At 52.6% G+C, this 13,779-nt stretch overlaps 1 protein-coding gene across 3 annotated transcripts in view; it reads right to left on the reverse strand.

Moving 5' to 3' along the window:
• The window catches only part of UHRF1 (ubiquitin like with PHD and ring finger domains 1), a 30,991-nt gene that overhangs the window by 12,866 nt on the left and 4,346 nt on the right, over nucleotides 1-13,779 (reverse strand). For all 3 annotated transcript variants that reach the window (XM_025861068.2, XM_025861069.2, XM_073887283.1), the window contains exons 3-5: nucleotides 7,802-8,065; nucleotides 7,141-7,301; nucleotides 4,978-5,193 (exon numbers count right to left, since the gene is read on the reverse strand). In XM_025861068.2, the coding sequence (XP_025716853.1) occupies nucleotides 4,978-5,193; nucleotides 7,141-7,301; nucleotides 7,802-8,065 (641 nt within the window). The remainder of the gene's footprint in view (nucleotides 1-4,977; nucleotides 5,194-7,140; nucleotides 7,302-7,801; nucleotides 8,066-13,779) is intronic.

Consider the following 13,779-nt stretch of genomic DNA (forward strand, 5'->3'; position numbering starts at 1 on the left):
CACCTAACACGTTTCTCAGAGCACAGGAACACCTCAGGTTCTATCTAGTTCTATCAGGGCCTCACGCATTCACTGAGCTTCTCCCCTGGCCAGTTCAAGTCCTACTAAGACAAAGACAACATATAAACCACAGTTTCAGTACATGATGCGTTTGAGAGAATCATTTCTAACCTTTCAGCAGGCAACACTGATGAAACAAGGCCCAACACACGAAACCTAAAGGTGAAGTCTGATCAGTCTCCCTCTCTCAGAATGCAAAACTCCTCCAGGGTCAAGTGACCCCCCCCCCAACCCCGGGATCAATCCCATATCTCCATCAACAGCATACAATGGCAATCCAATGGGAGTCCCAGACCCGTGCCACCTGTGTGATTCTGCATTTTCCAACCACCATGCTGATGAAGTAAAAACGGATGGAATCCGTGCTGGGTTTTACGTAACCTGATGTACACAGATACTATTTCCATGGATGACGACTAGGACCAAACTATGTACGAGCTACTTTGCGTTCTTTCCCAGCACAAAGCTGTTGACGCCGGTGTGTGTGTTACACTTCCGGTTCACCTCGGCCCGTGCTGGCCACGTTCCGAGGGCTCGACAGCACAAGTGGCCGTGGCCACAGACCGGGGCCGCACAGGCGCAGACAGTCCCACCAGCTCGCAAGAAACCCGGGGGCAGAGGCGCAGAGGACGTGGCGCCATGAGGTGTGCAAGGCAAAAACCCAGGCCGCGGAGATTCCGTGGGACGCACGACCAGGCTTCCTCAATAAGTAACCTGGTACGGAAAGGGGGAAGGAGGAAAGGATGGGAGACCAGAAGATAAAAGGGGCTTAAATGATACAGATTGACCTAACCGAACTCTGTGCATGCTCCGTTCATCCCGACCGAACAAACGGTTAAGAAAAACAAGTGAGGTAACTGGAAGACAAACCAGTGACTGAGTGCGTCATTAAGAAGTTATGACTAAGGCATAGAGAGGACTTAAAGTGAATACACAAACTAAAATATAAAAAAAAAAGAAATTATGACTAATCTTTACATTGTGATACCATCATAACTGTTTAAAGAAGAATCACTTTAAAGAAATGAATTGTGGAGCGCCTGGGTGGCTCAGTTAAGTGTCTGCCTTCAGCTCAGGTCATGATCCCAGGGTCCTTGGATGGAGCCCACGTGGGGCTTCCTGATCAGAGGGGAGCCTGCTTCTCCCGCTCCCCCAGCAACTCCCCCCCACTTGTACATGCTCTCTCTCAAATAAAATTTTTTTTAAAGATTTTATTTATTTATTTGACAGAGAGAGACACAGCGAGAGAGGGAACACAAGCAGGGGGAGCGGGAGAGGGAGAAGCAGGCTTCCCGCCGAGCAGGGAGCCCAATGTGGGGCTCGATCCCAGGACCCTGGGATCACGACCTGAGCCGAAGGCAGACGCTCAACGACTGGGCCACCCAGGCGCCCCTCAAATAAATAAAATCTTTTTTTTAAATAATTTTTTATTACATTATGTTAATCACCATACATTACATCATTAGTTTTCGATGTAGTGTTCCATGATTCATTGTTTGCGTATAACACCCAGTGCTCCATTCTGTACGTGCTCTCTTTAATACCCATCACCAGCTAGCCCATCCCCCCACCCCCCTCCCCTAAATAAATAAAATCTTAAAAAAATAATTAAGAAACTAATTGTAAAGCATGTATGGATGAAATGCATCAATGCTTGAGAGCCACCCCAGTACGACAGGAGCAGTAGCACTCTTCAGTGAAGGACAATTAACAGAAACCATTGCCAGCAGACACACCCTTACAGGATAAGGGAGAAAGCTCCTCTAACAGGTAGGAAATGATACAGGAAGCAATCTTAGGAGCAAGAGAAGAAAAACGGAAAAAGCAGAAACGTGGGCACATACGACAGATTAACCTCCTTAGGAGTTTTTTTTTTTTTTTAAGATTTTATTTATTTATTTGAGAGAGAGAGAGAATGAGAGATAGAGAGCACGAGAGGGAAGAGGGTCAGAGGGAGAAGCAGACTCCCCGCCGAGCAGGGAGCCCGATGCGGGACTCGGTCCCGGGACTCCAGGATCATGACCTGAGCCACCCAGGCGCCCTCCTTAGGAGTTCTTGAAGTCACAGGTGAAGACTGAAATAAAGATCCGAACCCTGTCTGCTACCCCGTGAGTACAAAGGGACATAAGTAAAGATAGGTTTCCGGCAAAAGGGACAACCGGTAAAATCCAGAGGAGCCATTAAGAAACCTATACACAGGGGCGCCTGGGTGGCTCAGTCGTTGGGCGTCTGCCTTCGGCTCAGGTCATGATCCCAGTTCCTGGGATCGAGCCCCACAGCGGGCTCCCTGCTCGGCGGGAAGCCTGCTTCTCCCTCTCCCGTTCCCCCTGCTTGTGCTCCGTCTCTCGCTGTCTCTCTGTCAAATAAATAAAATCTTTAAAAAGAAAGAAAGAAAGAAAGAAACCTATACACAGCAGTACACTCAAAAGACCATACACAATCAGGACAGAATCCCAAAATGTGTTTAGGTAACCCACGGGAAAGATGGAAAAAGAGAAATGGAGGAAACAAAAAGAAAACAAACGACAAACTGGCGGCTGCAACCTACCAACGATTGCCTAGTGTGAACGGTCTGAGCGCGCCGACCAAAAGACAAGATGCCGGGGTGGATTGAAAAACAACGCACCCAGTTACGTGCCGCTTACAAGCAGCTCACTTCAAATTCAACTACACGGGTTGAAAGTAAAGGAAAGAAGAGGATACAGCCTGCAAACATTAACTTGAAGAAGCAAAGCAGGTGTGTCCGTACACGCACACAGGGAGCCAAGGAAACTGCTAGGGAAATCGCATGATGGAAAGGTCTCTCCACCAGGAAGATATAACTGCCCTAAGTGTGTGTGCGCCAGACAACCGTGCCCTCCAACTGTGAGGCTAAGAGGAGAGGTAGACACATTCACAGCAAAGATGGGCCTCCCAGCACCCCCTCAGCACCTGATGGGGAACCGGAAAGACAATCAGCAAGAATCCGAAGAAGGGAGTATCACCAGCCAACATTCTGCCCAACGACAGAATATACTGGTTTCTCCTCAAGCAACTACAGAATAGTCACCAACTTAGACCCTACTAGGGGCCATAGAAGAAACCATAATCAAGTCACATTAGAAATCAGTAACAGAAGGACAATGCACAAGTCTCTAAACACTTGGGAATTAAACACAATACTTCTAAAGAAGCCAGGAGCCAGAGAGGAAGCCTCGAAAGAAATTAAAAAAAAAAATATATATATATATATATACACATACATATATACATATAGAATGGTGAAGAAAAAGAAAAATACGACAGCAAACTTTCACGTGGAGATCAGTGAAGGCAGTGCTGAGGACTAAATTTATAGCACTGAGTGCAGGCGTTAGGGAGGGAGATGCCACAGATTGACAGTCTAAGTTGCTACCTCAAGAAACTAGAAAAAAAAAAATCATATCGTATAGTGACTAACATAATAAAAAAAAAAAAAAATCAACCCAAAGAAAGGAGAAGGGAGAAAATTTAGAAGAGGAGACCAGAAATCAATGAAATTGAAAACAAGAAAACAAGAGAGAAAAGCAATGAGAGAAGACATTAAAAAGAACATAGCTGCAGCCTGGTCTGAGCCCCAGGACCCTGCCCCTAAATGCCTGCGTGGGTTTCCACCCTGGTGTCCCTGTTCCCACGCTGCCCCCTGCAGTCCATTCCCCTCTCAGCTGCCAGAGCTAAAATTCTTAATTGTAGGTCAAAGCATGTGGCTTCTGTACTCAAATGCTCCAGGGGCTGCCAGCAAAAGAGAAAGAACACCAGTTCTGAACCTCTCTGGACCATGCTGCTTAGAAGCTCCCCCAGTCTCAATCCCTCCACTTCACCCCACTGGCTTCCTTGCTAGAAATGCACCAGCTATGGCCCTGCCCCAGGCCCTTTGCACTTGCTGTGCCTGTACTCATGACCCTGTTGCCCCAATATTCGTGTACATATGCATGATACACATGATGGACTATTACTTGACCACAAAAAAGGCCATTCTGACACCCACCACAACATGGAGGGACCCCGAGGACACTGGGCTCAGTGAGAGGAGTCAGACCCAGAAGGACATATCCTGCAGGACCCCACTCCCAGGAGGGCCCCAGAGGAGTCCTGTCCAGAGACAGAGAGGAGAGGGTGGGAGCCAGGGCTGGGGCAAGGAGTGGGGAGTCCGGGCTTCATGGGGACAGAGTCTCCGTGTGGGGAGATGGAAAGTTCTGGAGACGGAGGGTGGGGGTGATTGCATGACAATGAGAGTGTGCTTCAAGCCAGAGCTGTGCACTTAAAAATGGTTAAGACGGTTAAGTTTTCTGTTATATATATATATATCTTAGCACACACACCCAGAGGCAGGGTAGAATAGGGCTCGGCAAATACCTACTACAATGGGCCAGGCAGTATTTTCGGCTTTGTGGGCCACACAGCCTCTCTCTCCGCTAGTCGACACCAAAGCAGCCACAGATAATCAGTAAAGAGATGGGCATAGCTGTGACCAATAAAACTTTATTTGCCACAACAGGCAGAGGGCCGGATCTGGCCTGTGGACAGCAGTCTGCTGATCCCTGATGTGGAGTACATCCTACATGTGCTTTGCTTCTGTATGTGTTTATGCTTGCTTACACACAGAACATCCCCAGAAGATGACAAGAAGAGAGTGGTCTCCAGAAAGGAGTACTCGGTGACCAAGGGATAGATAAGGGAAAATATTCCTCCTTCAGTACTTTCTGGATTTTGACACATTTGAGATTATTACCTATTCACCAAATTCAAAACAACACAAAAAAGAGAAAAAAGCATCTTAAAATCTCACTGTCAGGGCCTGGGGTTCAGAGACAGTCCCTCGGGCGGAGGGATGTGAGGGACTGAGGGCCTCACCTCCGGAGCCCTGGCTGGACAGCCTCAGGGCCGTGTGCCACTCACCCAAGCCGGACGTTGGCGTACAGCTCCCGCGCCGTCCGGGTCTCACGCTTCCGCAGGATCTCTGCATCGTACCAGAAGCCACGCTCCTTGGGATTGTCAGGGTTATAGTTGAGCATAACCTCCTGGCCCACCTCTAGCTCGTGCCACTTGAGAATGTTTCGGGCACGAGCCCGGACGTCACGGGAACTCATCTGGACCACTCCATTCTCCGGGTAGCTGGGAGGAAAACCCCATCCTTATCAGATCCCGGGGCAACACCCAACTTCATTCCCTTGACGGGAGATAGAAGCCGAGGCAGAAAAGGCTGTGCCGACTTGGGTTCGGGTTACTTGGTCACCCCAAAGATCTCATCTCCCAGTACGGAAAATAACCAGGCCGAGAGGACGCAAATTACAGGTGTTGTGGGTTGAACGGTGTCCCCCAAAAAGACATGTTGGGAGTCCTAATCCTTGGTACCTCACATGGAAACGGGGTCTCTGCAGATGTCATCAAGCTTAGATGAGGTCGCACTATTGGGGGGGGACCCTAAATCCAGTGACTGGAGTCCTTAGAAGAAGAGTGAATGAGACAGATGGAGAGCGACACCTGAAGACAGAGCCAAAGAACGGAGGGATGCGGCCACAAGCCAAGGACTGCCAGCCATCACCAGAAGCTGTAGGAGCCAAAGAGGGAGCCTTTAGGGGGAGTGGTGCCCTGCCGGCCCCTTGATTTTGAACCTCTGGCCTCCAGAACAACGAGAGAATAAACGTGTTATTACAAGCCACTTGATCTGAGGTCCTTTGTTTTTGCAGCCCTGGGGAACGAACATATGGGACATGTGTGGAGGCCAAATCCTGCACTGCATCCACCGGTCTGTACCGGAAGGGGCTTTTGGATAGGGGTTTACCACCTCATTCCACTTATATAACCTACTGGATATTAGAATACAATAGGAATTCATTATTCCAGATACGCAGGAATGTTCTAGCAGCCTCAAAAAAGGCATAAGATACTTGGACTGAAAGAAACATTCTCTGAACAAGTTAAACCTCTCCGCTGAGGAGGAATCCCTAATCTACGTCAACTCCCCATAGGGTTGAGCACTCCCCTTTCCCCCAGGAAATCACCAAGAACAAGGGTTGCCGAACTTTTCTTGTAAAGGGTCAGATGCGTTGTGAGCTGGAAGGTCTCTAAGTCCTCAACTCTATAACCAAGGAAAACAGCCACAGGTGGAAACAGAAACGAATGGGCGAGATGGGCTTTGATAAAGCTTTCTTTACAAATCCAGATCCCGGGATTTGGCCCCGAGGCTGCAGTTCACAACCCCAACCAGGAGGCTGGGAGTCCTGCGTGGACTGGCTCATTCCTCCAGCTACTCCGATAATTTCTGCAGAGCTAAGCTGAGGAGGTGCCAGAAACTGGCAGGGAAGCAGCCCCTACAGCCCCCAGAACGTGAGCTCTCAGTGGCGAGGTCCACTTGCCCTCTCTTACGGACTGAGTTGTGTCCCCCAAAATCCCCATGGTAAAGCCCGAACCCCTAATGTGACTACATTTGGAGATGGGGCTTTTGGTGAGGTCAGTAGGGTTGAACTAGGTCATAGAGGTGGTGCTCCAGTGCAATGGGATTGGAGTCCTTACAAGAGGAGGAAGGAACACCAGGGCGCTCCCTCTCTCTCAGCCATGTGAGGGCAGCAAGAAGACAGCCAGGCTGCAAGCCAGGAAGACAGCCCTCAGCAGGACCCCGCCAGCACCACGATCTGGGATTTCCAGCCTCCAGAACCGTGAGATCTAGCCACCTAGCCTTTAGTATCCTGTGGTGGCCATTGAGCCCATCCAAGACCTCTTCGACACACACAGACAAGGAGTCCCTGTGCCCGGCACACGGTTAAGCGCTAAGTACTTGTGCATTCCAGTAAAGGGACAGACAACAAACTAGAGGGGCTTCATGCAGTGGCGACACACAGTATGAACAGAAGACGACAGGCAACGGGGTGGGGGGGGCACATTTCCAACTAGATGACCTGAGGAGGGGTTCAGCCTAGCTGTGGGTCCCCATGACGTCAGTCCTCTAGGGGTGACCTCCCGGGTGGTTAAATCCTAATCATAATCTCCAAGCCCGTGCCAAACTCCAGGTCCCACGGACACAGCCAACACCCCGGCCCACCCAACCACAGTGACACTCACTCGTCATATTTCACATGATAAATGACGTCTTCTTCCGGCGTCAAGCTAGAGGTGGAGCTGCAGGGCTCGTCCTGAGACGGGGCCTTCCTCGTCACCCTGACAACCTGGGCCTCGAACCACGCTCCCATGTTCGTGTCCCGAGCATCCACATACTCGTTGGCCTGCCAGGAACAAGAAAACACTCTCATCCAACCCAGAGAAGGCAAGTCCGACCAGCAGCACGGACCAGAGACTGCTTGGGTTCTCAGGCGTTGGATGCTTCAGGATCGGGACACAAACCCAAGTGACTGTAATAGGATTTCCTGGCTATGGCACTGCTGACATCGGGGCCTGGTGATTTTCTTATTCTCCTTCCACTGGGAAGGGCAGAGAGATCCCCGCAAAACCCAGACACGACACTTGCCGTCAAGGATCACGAAGGGATGCTGGAGTACTCTGTCTCCACAGAGAAGCCTCGGGAGCCCACCCACTGGCGATTTGCACAGCAGGACCAGGGGGCCCAGCCAAGAGAAGGAGGGCAGCTCGCCTGACCCTGCAGTTGGGCACCTGGAAAGCCAGTGATGATGGAGGGGCACGGGGCAGGCTACCCGGGGCCCTGGGGGGGGAGAGAGCGGCCACGTGGGGAGCACGCTCCACCCCAAACCTTCTGCGAGAGACCCACCTTGTACAGACCCAGCTCTGTCTCGTCCCATGTGTCTTCATCTGCCAAGCTCGCCTTCCCGTCTGCCTCCGAGGCCGCCTCACCGCTGTTTGAGGACTTGTCGGACTCGCTCTGGCCCAGGCAGCAGCCCGAGTCCGTGTCCGACAGTTCTGAGTCCCTCTCCTTGATGCTGCTGGCAGGGAGCACAAGGCTCTGGCGGACCAGGAGCTGGATGGTGTCATTCAGGCGAACGTCATAGTCAAAGAGAGTGTGGCCGTCCTCCATCTGCAGAGACACCAAGACAGAGGTCACCAGCCCGCCAGCCATTTAGCGCTCGCCTTCTGGGTGACAGCAGGAACAGGCGGCGAGCAAAGGACCAAGTCTGCCCTCGTGGAGAACAGGATCTAGAACACAGCAGATCTAGATCAATACTGCCGGGGGCGGGGTACACACAGTCCCCCCCATCCTCCGGGACCTTTAGAGCCTCTCGAATGAGGATTCCCTGCGTCCTATGGAGAATGTCCTGTGAGCACCCAGCATGACCAGCCGTGCTGGGTACACCCATCACATGTCAGGGGAGGGTTTCTTAATATTCCGCCTTTTGTCACTTTTACAATAACAATACACTTTATCACTGATGCCAATCTGGGGACAAGCCTGCCCTCCAGGGAACACTGGGTGATCTGGCTCAAAACGTCTGCAGTGTCAAGGCAAAAAAAACTTTGCATTAATTATTTACGGAAAAAAAAAAAATTAAGTCCAGTCCTTGCTCACACCAGACACCAGAATCAATCCCCAACGGGTCAGACGGTGTAAACCAGAGTGACCCCAACGTGGCAGAGTCACCCCTCCCCCCAACTCAGTGTGTATATTCCAACGTGTGCAACATCCCAGAACCTCAGCGCGTCAGGTGGTTACAGAACACAGACTCCTGGGGGGAAGGGGGATGATCAGTGGAATCCCCTGACCCAGGGGGGTCTCACCCAGGGTGATCCTGCCCCCCAGGGGACACTTGACAACACCTGGATCATTCTGGTTGTCACGACTGGGGCGGGGCCAGGGATGCTCCCCAGCCTCCCATGGTGCCCGAGACACGCTCACATCAGGGAACGATCCAGCCCTGATGTTCACAGTGCCGAGGGGGGAGAGACCCTGGCCGCTATGAACCAAAGGAGACACAGACCCAACATTCGCCGGTTTCCGTGCCGGCTCTGGCTCTAGCTCCGCCCCTCTACGAAGGCCTTTCTCCGAATCCCACCCACACACGAGTCACTGACAGGATCCTGTGTGCTGGCACAGCCCAGGTCTGCCACCCTGGCCGTGGCCTGGCAAGGTTGTGCGAAGGAGTTATGTCATCTGAGCCGCATCCCGGTGGCAAAAAGGCCGAGGACTTATCTTTTATTAGAAACTGTCCCATGGCACCCAACAAGGACCCTCAAGTGCATCTTGTTCTCTCCCGATGTCCCTAAGGCAGGTCTCTGCCCTCAGCACTGGGGGCATACGGGGCCGGGCTGTTCTCCGGGGGGCTGTCCTGGGCACTGTGGGGGAGCAGCATCCCTGACCCCACACACTCGATGACAGGAGCACTCCCGGTCATGAGGACCAGAGATGTCCCCCAGACACCGCCCAGTGTCCCCTGAGGGCAGCACTACCCGGTTCAGAAGCAGCTTCCTAAAGAAAAAGAAGCGAAAGGGAAATAAAGACGCGAATAGTCAACTTTCCTTCCTTCCCAATGTTTACCAAAAGTTGCTGGTTGGAAGGCCATCAATATGCAAGCAGCCCCTGGGGTCACAGGGAAGCGAGCTCCAGGGTCCAAAGCTCTTCACTGCGGTGGCTGCTAGGCTTTATTCAGCACAAACCTGAGCATCGGATGAATGGTCACCCCGCTCCCCGAGAAAAAGGCATCTGAACACTCCAACACTTGCCTACAGCCACGGGGTTTCTAGGGCCCGCTCCACGGCTTTGCCCAGGGTGAGGGGGGAGCCTCCGATGTGCCCAGCCCTGCCCACGAACCACGGGGAGGCCCGGGTGGGGGAGACTCAATGCCAGCCCCCCCCCACAGGGCCAACACAGGACAGCGGTGACAACGGGTAGAGGGGACACAGACGTGAAGGAAGAGACAAGTCAACCTGCACATGCACGTTCACAGCAGCAGGACTCACAACAGCCTAAGGGTGGAAACAACCCAGCGTCCATCAACGGGGGGACACATACACACGTGTCCCCCATGCACGGGAGCGTCCCTCGGCACGAACAGGAGAGGTGCCCCACATGTGTCCCTGGGGACGGACCCCGAGCCCAGGACGCTCAGGGAGGAAACCAGACACGGAAGGCCACACGGGGTGTGCGTCCACGTGGCTGACACGTCCAGCACGGGCTCATCCACGGGCAAAGCAGGTGACTGGTTGTCTGGGGCTGAGAAGGGGATACTAAAAAGTATGTAGGCGAAGAAAATATACTAGCATTGCTTACGGTGACAGCTGCACAACTCGGAAGACACTGAAAACCACCGAATTACACACTGGAAGTGGGTGAGTTGTAGGGCATGTGAATTACATCTCAATAAAGTTGTGTTTTTTTTTTTTCCAAAAGAAAAAAAGGAGCCCAAGACAGGGGCATACCATGTGATGCCAGCTCCGTGACGTTCTGGAAAAGACAAAACTGTGGAGACAGAAGGATCAGTGGGGGCCAGGGGCCGGGGGACGAGACGTGACGGACAAGGTGGGGCACCGAGGACTTTCGCTTCAGGGCCGGGAGGCTCCTCCCTCTGTCCAAACCCACAGGAGGCACACCACCAGGAATGAACTCTAATGTCAACTATGGGTCAGGGTGGGTTCATTGAACGTTAACACACGCGCCACTTGGGTGTGGATGCCGGTAGCTGGGGGGACTGGGTGTGTGGGAGGCAGGATATAGGAGAAATCACTGAACCTTCCTCTTGATACTGTTAAGCACCTAAGACTCAGAAATAAATAGATAAATATACGTAAGCCTATAAATATGTAAGTTCACAATAAGTATGTTAATTTAAAAAGAGGAAGAAACGCGAGCATTCCCAGTATAACTGGGACAAGGAAACCAGCAGAAGGCAGGCCAAATGGCCTTAGAAAGGGTGAACAAGATACATGTACCCTGGGGCCCAGCACCTCGTGGGGCAGACACCCCCTCGGCACTGCAGACATCGGGCCACATCGCTGTGGGGGGCCGTCCTGGGCCCTCTGGGGGGCTGAGCAGCATCCCTCAGCCCCGGCCACTCCATGCCAGGAGCACCCCCAGATGTGACAGCCACAGACGTCCCCAGACACCGCCAAGCATCCCCAGAGGAGCAGCATCACCCCCAGGGAGAACCACTGAGCTAGAGAGAGCCTCACGTGTGTGCCCAAGAGACACGTACAGGGACCTCACAGGGCATTCACAGCAGCCTTACCTGCGGGGCAAACAGTGGCCTCGTCACACAGCTGCACGTGACAGGGAAACGCAGCAAAGCAGACGCAACTCCCGCATGTGTCAAGGGAAACAAGGACAAATGAGGGGACGGGAAATAAAGCATAAACCAAGGCAGCTGGACAACGGAGAGGCAGGGGGACAGCTGGAACAAGGGGCATGACCGGGCCCCTCACACCCACGACGGGTCAGGAAGCCAGCCTCCATCAGCTTACAGATTTGCTCAGGCACAGGCTCCGTGGAGGAAGCCAACGGGCCCACCGATGCAAGAACGCAGACAGAGGCACAAACGGGGCAGGGAAGGGGGCATTCAGGCTGGGGGAGGCTGGCACAGGGCTCTGCCTCCCGGTACAGCTGGTCTGGCTGCTTCCTGCGGCCATTTCTAGAACTTTCCAGAAGGGCCCCTGCAGTCAACAGGGAGGCTGCACAACTGTTTTGCTGTAGGAGAGGGTGTGTGTTGTGTCCCCCTATCCCTCCACCCTGCCTGCCCAAAGCTGTGCACAAACGTTTGGGAACCACGGTGGGGGAGAGGCTGGGCCCAGGCCTGCCCCACACCAACGTGTTCTACATTCAGATTCATTATCAGTATCCGAAAGTTCTCGAGCGCCTGGCCAGCTCAGTTGGAGGAGCATGCAACTCTTGATCTCAGGGTTGTTGAGTTTGAGCCCCACGTTGGGTGTAGAGATTACTTAAAGTCTTAAAAAAAAAAAAAAAATCCAAAAATTCCCACCAAGAGTAACGGTATTAATAAAAGCTACAAACACTGCACGACAGATGATCTGTACCTCGTGTTAGAGGTCCTGATGTTAAAATTAAACCTGAAGTTGACAACTTGTAGAAGGAAGCTTTGCATGGAAAATCCCTCAAACCTAATAGGACACATATGTATGATTTGGGGCACGTAACCCTATACAGCAGATTCAGGTCAAAAGACAAAACTGCCCACAGTGTTTATGTCTTCCTCTCTGTTTTAATCCAAGTATGCTTTCTGGACATTTCTGGACGTTTGGAATTTTTGGCCACGCGCACCGTGTAAAAGCGAAGTAAACACGTATACGATCTGACAGCTAGGCATGTTGGTTCCTGGTGGAGACCGAGATTAAAGCTTGCCATGTCTACCGTTTCTGTCCACGCTCTGCCCCCTCGTAACATTTTCAAGGGATACTTTACAGGGTGCCGGGTGCTGCCCAGAGGCAGGAAACACACGTCCCTCAGTTTGGCAAGTGGTGGTTCTTGGGTCGGTCGGCTCTAAGTAGCCGTTTTGGCAAGAGGTGGAGGGGACAGTGAGCCTCATACCAAGAAGGACTTACAGCTAGAGGAGAAGAGGGGGCATTGACGAGGGCCTGTTGGGCTGAGTTGGGAGGCTGAGAGGGAGGAAGCAGGAAACGGCTCCACCCCCCTTCCTGGGGGTGTAGCCCTGGCCCCTCACCTGTCCTGCTCAGCCTCCAGGCTCGGCAGCAACCCAACATGCAGACAAGACAGACGGACAGAGATGGGAGAGAAGAAAACTGCATGAAGCAGGAGCCCAGATGTGGCAGAGGGAACACAACTTCCCACCTTGGGGGGAGCGAGCAGAGTGGACAGCACATCTAAGCCACATGTGACCCCTCCACATCAACAGAAACTTTATTGAAGATTTTATTTATTTATTTGAGAGAGAGAGAGAGAGAGAGAGCACGAGAGGGAAGAGGGTCAGAGGGAGAAGCAGACTCCCTGCTGAGCAGGGAGCCCGATGCGGGACTCGATCCCGGGACTCCAGGATCATGACCTGAGCCGAAGGCAGTCACTTAACCAACTGAGCCACCCAGGCACCCGTCAACAGAAGCTCTTTAGGATCTTCAACTGGTTTTGGAGGGGGGAAAGGAGTCCTGAGACCAAACGCCTTGTACACCCTGCCACACAGTGCTCTAAGGGACCTGTTCTAGTACATTCCACAGCAGTGCCGTTCCTCACAGTAAAACCTGGATCACCAACTAAGGACGCTGGATGGAAGCACGATAGGGCGTAACTGGCTAGCTACAGTCAGTCTGAAGGTCTAGTCTGCACCTGTTTTGGTAAATAAAGTTTTATTGGACTGGGACATGCCCATTCATTTGCATACTGTCTGTGGCTGCTTCCCCCTCCAATGGCAGGGGTGAACCGTCCTCGAGGACACAAATATTTACATAAAGGGTTTGTTGACGCCTGGCTTAGAGGGCAAGCCCTCCAGCTGGGAGCCCTCCCAGGGGAAGGGGACCCTCCCTCACACAGCCTAAGGACAGGACCCTACTGCCCCGCTCTGCCCTTCGGGAATTCAGGGACAAGCACTCGGGAAAAGCCACTCTGAACTGGTGGTGTGCTAGGACACGGGTGACCCTCACGAGGCCGTTCCCAGGACACCATTTCAGCCTGATCTTTCAGACGGACCTTAACATGGCCTTTGAGGCCAGTGAAGCCGATTTCGCTGTTTTCCTAATGTCAGTTACCTACTAAATTAGTACCTCTCAACTGGGGGCAATTCCAGACAATGAGCCGGCCTCCCACGTCAGCAAGGCCGACGGGGAGAAACCCGGAGC

The sequence above is a fragment of the Callorhinus ursinus genome, unplaced genomic scaffold (assembly GCF_003265705.2).
Source record: "Callorhinus ursinus isolate GAN/ISIS: 27379988/994484 unplaced genomic scaffold, GSC_fseal_2.0 scaffold77, whole genome shotgun sequence".
Lineage (NCBI taxonomy): Eukaryota > Metazoa > Chordata > Mammalia > Carnivora > Otariidae > Callorhinus > Callorhinus ursinus.